The sequence below is a fragment of the Sinocyclocheilus grahami genome, unplaced genomic scaffold, assembly GCF_001515645.1.
Source record: "Sinocyclocheilus grahami isolate Dianchi unplaced genomic scaffold, SAMN03320097.WGS_v1.1 scaffold491.1, whole genome shotgun sequence".
Lineage (NCBI taxonomy): Eukaryota > Metazoa > Chordata > Actinopteri > Cypriniformes > Cyprinidae > Sinocyclocheilus > Sinocyclocheilus grahami.
The window spans coordinates 476,077-484,646 of NW_015505670.1; the positions used below are offsets into that span (position 1 = coordinate 476,077).

At 39.1% G+C, this 8,570-nt stretch overlaps 1 protein-coding gene across 1 annotated transcript; it reads right to left on the reverse strand.

Annotated features, from left to right (window-relative positions):
- Positions 1 to 3,788: 3,788 nt before the first annotated feature.
- LOC107554080 (scavenger receptor cysteine-rich type 1 protein M130-like) lies at positions 3,789 to 5,750 on the reverse strand. Its single transcript, XM_016236464.1, has 6 exons — positions 5,693 to 5,750; positions 5,260 to 5,574; positions 4,848 to 5,135; positions 4,331 to 4,651; positions 4,116 to 4,253; positions 3,789 to 3,985 (listed from the first exon to the last, which is right to left on the reverse strand). Exons 1-6 carry the CDS (start codon positions 5,748 to 5,750, stop codon positions 3,789 to 3,791), a joined length of 1,317 nt encoding a protein of 438 aa, XP_016091950.1.
- Between the last annotated feature and the right edge of the window lie 2,820 nt (positions 5,751 to 8,570).

An 8,570-nucleotide genomic window follows, 5' to 3' on the forward strand; every position in this document is an offset into this window, starting at 1 on the left:
ATTCAGACATAATGTAACTAAAATTAAAATAAATAACAAATGCAAATAATACAAATCAAATGACAGTAGTTTATCAGTAATCCTAAAAAATAACACTGCCAAACACATGTGCTAAAAAACAACAATTTACTGACACATAGTAAGAAATGGTTATAAAAACTGAAACAGAAGCGAAACAAGTAGTAGGAAAGAGGAGAAATAAAAAGCAATACTTATTAAAACTAATGAAAGTACTATACAAGTATAAGTATTTAGTACAATAAGAGGGTTCTGCCAGAAAAAGACAAGACCCGCAAATCCGTGACCACAGAACAGCAGAATATGAACGCAATGCACAAAGTCTCTCGTTAAGCGTTTTCCTCCTGTAGAAAAACATAAACACTTAACATGGCTTAATGTATTAAGATACATTAAGTTCAATTAAAAAATCGAATTCGATATATAGTTATTTAATGTACTACAAGGCAAACAGATGGCTATGAACACAATGCGCAAACTTTCACTTGTCCTCCCATACAGCAAAACGCTTAATGTGGCATAATAACGGACTATGATAAAGACAATACAGTAGCCTATATGTCTTGTTGTTGACTCAAAGTATATACAGAACAGCAATTATGAACATGCATTTTGAAATGCATTAAGTGATTTTAAAAGGATCAACTCCGTACAGGCAAGCAGACGAGCCCAGAACGCAATGCGTTAAATTGCACGTTAAACATTTTCCTCCTATAGAAAATCATTATAAATAAAACACGTAATGTAGCTTAATGGACAAAGACAATGATATAAAAGAGCTGTAGACAGTTTATTCTATATGGAAAAACGCTTAACACGAAACTATGCGTGTTGCGTTTATTCTGGGCTCACCTGCTTGCCTGTACATTAGTTATGTAGGCTATATTTTAATAATGAAGAGCATTGCGTTTGGTCTTTATCATCTTAGTCCATTATGCCACATTATGCCACGTTTTGCGGTATGGGAGGAAAATACTATATACATATTCATTATAATAATAAACTGTATATTTAATTTGATATTTTAATAGCATCTTAATACATTACACCATGTTAAGTGTTTATGTTTTTCTACAGGAGGAAAATGCTTAACGAGAGACTTTGTGCATTGCATTCATATTCTGCTGTTCTGTAGCCACGGATTTGCGAGTCTTGTCTTTTTCTTGCAGGACCCTGTATGTTATAGTACTAAATTAGTTTTAATAGTTTAATCACCACCAGTGTCTTGTCTCCATTGGCAACACACACACGATTTGTGTCGATTGCAAGTGATGTTGCAGGTATCGGAGAGTGCAAGTGGCTTTGTAATTTAGTTTATTTTTTCTTGTCTTCACCACCTGGCTTCTGTTGTACAATGTTGAGAGATTCAAGCAAAAAGTAATAAAAAATAGAACAAAATAAAAACAAAGACTGCAAGTGACGTCGCTAGCGGAAGCAAGTCTGAGAGTGCAAGTGTCTGAGAGTGCAAGTGCAAGGCTGCAGCCAGACCCTTCTCCTTATTTCACTCCTCCCCTCACTGCAGCCGCCTCTACTCTCGCCTACATTTCAGGCAAGGCGAGGCGCATCTCAAACAAGCCTATTCATTCAAAAGGCTGATTCATTCAGAGACGAGGCGTCTGTATTTATGAATGGGTTACTGAATCATTGACTCACTTGATTCGTTCAAGTACGTGGGTTCATTCAGTATCGAAACACCGCTGTGTGTTGCTGGGAAACACAACAGTTCTGCTGTGGCTTTGATTGAAACTTCGTCAGCAAACTTGAGCAAAAACAGTCAATACTGTATTACAAATTGCGAACATTGTGTCTGCTTCACGCACAATGACGAACATCCACGCCTACGAAATGTTTACATGCGGATGTGAGCGTAATGTGCCGTCAAAACAGACCGGCTCGTGAGATGAGGTGTATTCGATTTGAACCGATCGGCATATGACATCAAAGTACCGCGAGAGCGATTCGAAAGCATGCACAGCCATCTGCTCTCTGTAGCTCTCGCGGTGCTTTGATATCATACAGCGATCGGTCTGCACGGCGCTGCTTCCAAGTCGAGCCAAGAGAGGGACTTTGGTCGGACACACTTATGGTGTCACTCCAGTCAATGAGCTTGCAATTTATCTCTCTCCGCCCCAACTACACTACATGAATCATGAAAATGATTAGCTATTTAAAAAAAAATTCAAAACAGTAAAATTTCACACACACACACACACACACATTTCACAGAAGTAATGGTTTTTATACTGTACAAACTGTATTTTCTATCCCCTTACCCTAACCCTACCCCTCACACAAAACCTTCTGCTATTTTAGATTTTCAAAAAATTCAAAACATCATTCTGTATGATTAATAAGCCTGTTTTCTCATGGGGACCAAAAATGTCTCCACAAGGACAAGGATTTTGAATATTGCCATCTTTGTGGTGACATTTTGTCCCCATAACGTAGGGTATACCTGAACCACACACACAAATGGGGTGGGACTTTGCAACTTTATTAACTTTATTTTATAGAATGCTCAAAATAATTTTTAATCATTGTTTACAGTCCCCCTGCAGTACCTCCATGGCCCTCTGGGGGATTGTCGCACGGGTTGAAAACTGGCAACACACAAATTAACCTGGAAGAGCACTTGATTGTTCTACTATTGACAGTATTACACAACATTTACATTACACAACTGTATAATACACACAATATCGCTTTATTATCTCAAAGCAATCCTCATTAATAAAAAGACAGTGAGGCCAAACAAAGATACAGGTGGATCTCAATAAATTAGAATGTCGTGGAAAAGTTCATTTATTTCAGTAATTCAACTCAAATTGTGAAACTCGTGTATTAAATAAATTCAATGCACTCAGACTGAAGTAGTTTAAGTCTTTGGTTATTTTAATTGTGATGATTTTGGCTCACATTTAACAAAAACCCACCAATTCACTATCTCAACAAATTAGAATATGGTGACATGCCAATCAGCTAATCAACTCAAAACACCTGCAAAGGTTTCCTGAGCTTTCAAAATGGTCTCTCAGTTTGGTTCACTAGGCTACACAATCATGGGGAAGACTGCTGATCTGACAGTTGTCCAGAAGACAATCATTGACACCCTTCACAAGGAGGGTAAGCCACAAACATTCATTGCCAAAGAAGCTGGCTGTTCACAGAGTGCTGTATCCAAGCATGTTAACAGAAAGTTGAGTGGAAGGAAAAAGTGTGGAAGAAAAAGAGGCACAACCAAAGAAACACACAGCGTCTCCCTGACATGCTGCTTCAACACTTAACTGCGGTTACTGAAACCACGCCTTCTTTCTTTGCGTGAACATTTGGGTGGCATTAAGCAAATATTTCCACATAGTGAGGTAGATATGTGGGGGCGTGTTAGAATGAGCCGTTTTAGGGAGGCGTGGCAGAGTCTTAACTTTGATAAAGAATATCTCTTTGGTTTTGAGACTTTAGTCTTTGCAACTTCAGGGATCTTATCTATGCACAATCAGCTTGTAACACTCCAAAGAGAAAGGTAAACTTGAAATCGCATCATATGACCCCTTTAATACACAAGTTTCACAATTTGAGTTGAATTACTGAAATAAATGAACTTTTCCATGACATTCTAATTTATTGAGATGCACCTGTATATCAGTCACTATCAAATGGATATTCTTCATTGACATCAAGGTTGCCATATTTCTCTTTAGAGCCTCATTAATTTTAGTATTTTACTCAGTATTCATCACAATAGCTTTCATAATTGTTATCATCAGATTTGTCTACCACACTTTTAATCTCCATAAATTTGCATTGACGTAGTCCTCTTCAGAGTCATCCATGTCAACACTGACATAGTCCTCTTCAGAGTCATCATGATACATGTTTTTATTATTAAATTCTACATTTTCATAATCAGCCTCATCATCCTCTTCATTTTTCTTGTCATGGGATGCACCTGAATATGTATTAGCTGCAGCTAGTAACATTGCATAGAGATGAAGGGCAAATTTATTAAAGGAAGTTGTTAATACACATAGTGTTGATGGAAAATAAAATGTTAAAACTTAAAAGATATAATCTGATGTTTTCATGAAATGCAGAGTTACCGTTTCTAAAGGAGAACTTAAAGAGAGTTTCCTTATTCCTTTGCTTTTGTCTTCTCTTCAGCAGGAGGATGATTATGAGGACAGACAATAAGAGCAGTACAGCTGACACTGCAGCACCAATGACAGGAAGCAGGGAGGCTGAGAGAGACATAAGGGTTTGAGTTCAACTTTCATTAACAGCAATCCAGCTTGTTTTTACTGTTACACATCAGTACCTGTGATAGTGATGAGCAGCAGTTCAGAGGCAGATGAACGGAAGGAGCGTGAGGAGAAACTGACTTCATGAACACAACTGTAGTTTCCCTCATTTGAATATTCTGCCTCAGGAAAGAAGAAGGAGGCAGAGTGATTGACAGCTGACTCAGTCCTGATGATATCTGATTCCCTGAACAAGTGAAAAGAGCCTCCAGGAAACTGAGATTCAGTGGAACAGATGATAGTGAAACTGTGGCCCCTGGTGATCACTGGCCACTGAGGTCCCTCGTCAAACCATCCAACAGGCGCACTGTGGGAAATGCTTGGCTGCTGCAAGTTCACTAAAGAACAAGAAGAATGCATTTATATGATTACAGAAACTCAAACAATAAAGCTAACTAAAAAATAAAATAAAATAAAAATGAACTTCATGAACTGCATCTTTTCATGATCAAAAATACAGATTGAATTCACTTCTATGCAACTAATGCATGTAATCTATGATGCAGGCAATGACACTAAACTGAACACACTCACCCACAGTGATGTTAACACTGTTACTCCAAGGTGACTTGATAGTGTTGTTTTGGTAGGAGTAATGACAGCTGTAGATGCCCTGATGTGAGACGTCTACATTAACAAGGTTGAAAGTCACACTAGATTCATGTTTCTGGAAGGATATAGATGGTCCGTTTCTGAAGAGCTGGAATTCAGCATTAACATTGCATCTTGGTTTTGGTGTTGTGCATCTGAACTGGATATTTTCTCCAGAAGAAACAACTGCATGTCTGGAGGTCAAAGTAAGGGTCGGCATCTGCAGGTCGCCTGCAAAAGAAAAATTTAATTATTTAAAAATGTTGAAAAATTATGAAAAACATTAATCTTAATGTAATTTCTGTTGCTCATTTCCCCCAAAATAATGTGTGAAGGTGCTTAAGATTTGACTTACCAGAACAAACAACACCAGCATCTTCACCATGATTACAGTTATTATTTGTTAGTCCACTGTGTGAACATTGTGTGAGGGTTCCTTCACTTCCTGAGCATTCAACATCATCCAGCCAGATTGACCCACTGCCTTGACCAAAAGCAGCACTATGAGGTGCACTGATGGCTGATCCACACTGTAACTGTCTGCACACCACAGCAGCATCATTCATGTCCCAGTTATCATCACACACGGTTCCCCACTGGCCATTATAACGGATCTCCACTCTTCCAGAGCAGTCACTATTACCATTGACCAGTCTGATACTATAATCTCCTAAAAAACATTATGATATAACAAGTATTGTAACATTTAAGACTAGGCAAAACAGTCATTCATATCATGTAACTAGAAAAAGAGTTGAATAAGAGTGACTAAACAGTCTGTTACTTACCAGCTGCATAAGTTAGAGCACTGGCTGTTGAGATGAAAAACGTGACATTTAAAAACATTGCGGATTAACAACTACACATAATGGCTGACATTTCATAGATTAGGATTCAAATAAAAAACGTTTTTTAGGGAAAAATAATACACAGGTCAAAACAGAATCAAAATAGAACACATGCTTAGGCCAGAAACATACTTTAGGCCTACATACTCAAACGCAGCCGAGAGCGATTGCTTTCGGTTATTATAGCTTCTAGCGACACAAGATCGACTTCGTGTGTCACTGCATTGTAAAATGTGTCTAGAACTAATATAAGAAGTTATAACTAATATAAATAAGTATTATAATATACATATGATTATAGTATATTAATATTATAATTAATAATAATAATTAATATAATCAATATAGTAAAGAGCTTTGGGTGTACAGTAGTAGGCCTAGCCTATCCGGTTGTTAAGTCGTGACGTAACCACTCTATATCCGGGTCCAAAGTCCGGGTCCTCTACCTACTGCGTTCGCTCGCTTTTTTATTTACCATGCCGCAGTGCTGTGTCCAGTGTTGTTTGAATAGATATTATACTACGGGGCTGTTGAATGCTTGAATCTGATTGGCTGACGAACTTTCTAAAGCGTGCAGTTATTGTGCATTCAAGTCCTCCTGTGGGACGTTCGTATTTACGAGTTGACAAGTTGTAATTACGACGTCAGGTGCATTCAAGTCACTTTGGTAGGAACAAGACGGAGATTTAACTTTTCTACATAAAATTCAACGATTTTTTAAAAACTCTACATCTACAAACCGATGATTAAAGAATGTGCATGTGCATCGTGTTTTTGCTTTTTTCTGTTTTTATGCAATTTATGAATGTGATGTAAACTGAATAATTATATATTCTATGGTCCGCGACGTCACCCGTAGGTTTCTAAAGAGTGTTTATGAAGGAAACACAACTGATGCTTCATATATGGAGGGAAGGTCCGTAAATCCCCTTTATAAATCCCCTGAACACATGGTTTGGAATTTGAAGAGAAGAGAGCGGAGCCTAAAGTGGGCGGAGCCGGCCGTCGCCATCTTGGTAGCGTGTCACCGCGCGTCACTCCCGGATAATCGAAAATGGGCAAAAAGGCGGGAGCTGGTTGCTGAAGCCACGCCCACCTAGCTTGATGGCGGTGACAGCAGTGGCAATCCACCTGTCACTCAAGTGGCCACGCCCTTAATTATGCAGCACTTTAAGGCTTAATATAATTTAAACGGATGAGTTATAAAAAAATTCACCCTCCTCACAGTTGTCATGAAGGGCAAAATTAGCTATATAGACCAAAATAATTTTTTGAACCAGGCTGTAAACATGTTTTTTTCTGCTGTAAAGTTGGCCATTTTAACATGGGGTGTCTATGGGATTGACTCCCTGTTGCAGCCAGCCTCTAGCGGACAGTTGACGAATTACAGTTTAAGTCACTTTCTTGTTGGCTTCACGAGAGAGAGAGCGGGAGGTTGCAGCTTGGTCTGCATCCGATATGTGCGTTCACGCCATATCGTAATTACCGTGATTATGAGATACCTTCCTTATGAGATAACTTGTAAAAAGCTTTCACGTCCTCGTAGAACTCGGAATTACAACTTGGGAACTGAGATTTTTTTAAGAGCTACAACTTGTACCACCCAACCACCTCAGATTTATTAAGGACTGTTTAGGCATTGATAGTGCCGTAGAGTCCAAGGGTCTGAACAGCTCCAAGCAGAACGTCACATGTTCTCATCTCAGAATTACATTAATTAGACATGGCGTGAATGCAGCATGTTTTCTCACTGACACACCCCCAATTCGGAAACTCAGGGCATATGCTGCGTTCAAGCCATATCGTAATTACCCTAATTTCAAGATGACAGCACGTCACGTCACGCTCTACTCGGAGCTGTTCACGTCCTTGGACTCGGAATTATGCTTTTCTATGTCAACACTATCAACGCCTACACAGAGCCTGCGGTGGTCAGGTGGTACAGTGGTCACGTGGTACAAGTCGTAGCTCTCAGAAAACTCCCAGTTCACAAGTTGTAATTACGAGTTCTACGAGTACGTGAACGCTTTTTACAAGTTGGAATCTCGTAATTACGGGAATATGGCGTGAACGCACCTTTAAATAAAATTTCGAGTTTCCCACTAGTAATAACGACTTTGTGGTGACGTCCATGTGCGTTGAACTCATATCTAATATCTGACATGACTTGAATGCACCATTATTTTCAGGGAAACATATAGTTCCAGCAGCATGTCCATGTCACTTCGCCAAACTATTTCAGTTATTTCAAAAGTTCTTACAGCCTACAAAAGCAAACAAAAACAAAACCCACAATGACAAGGACCTAGCAAATAAATATAGAAAACAATATACCCCCCCCCCCTCCCAGATGATTTCAATGTTTTGCCACAAAATTACAGCTATACACGGAAAGCACATATACTCACTTTCTCCCGCTCCCTCTTCCTTAAACGGACACACATACAGTGAGACACGGCTCGCACACACGGAAACACACAGAAACGTGCTGTCAGCGCTGCTCTGACGATTTCAGTAAAATAGTATAGCAACTTAAAAGGTACATGACATTTCTCACTAGCAAGGTAATAACAGCGCTGTTGTTGGAGCAGATTAATTTACAGTTTCGCTATTAGTAGAGACGCTGCTGCCGAACACTGCTGAGAGACGCACAGATCTAATTCACACACGCTTAATCTCTCTCTCTCTCTCTCTCTCTCTCTCTCTCGCGCTCTCTCTCTAATAACTGCATTAGACTGCATTAATAACTATTTTAGCCTACATATCAATGACTCAAGCCTCTGTTACTAGCTCTAAAATGACATTTTGGAATTTGCAA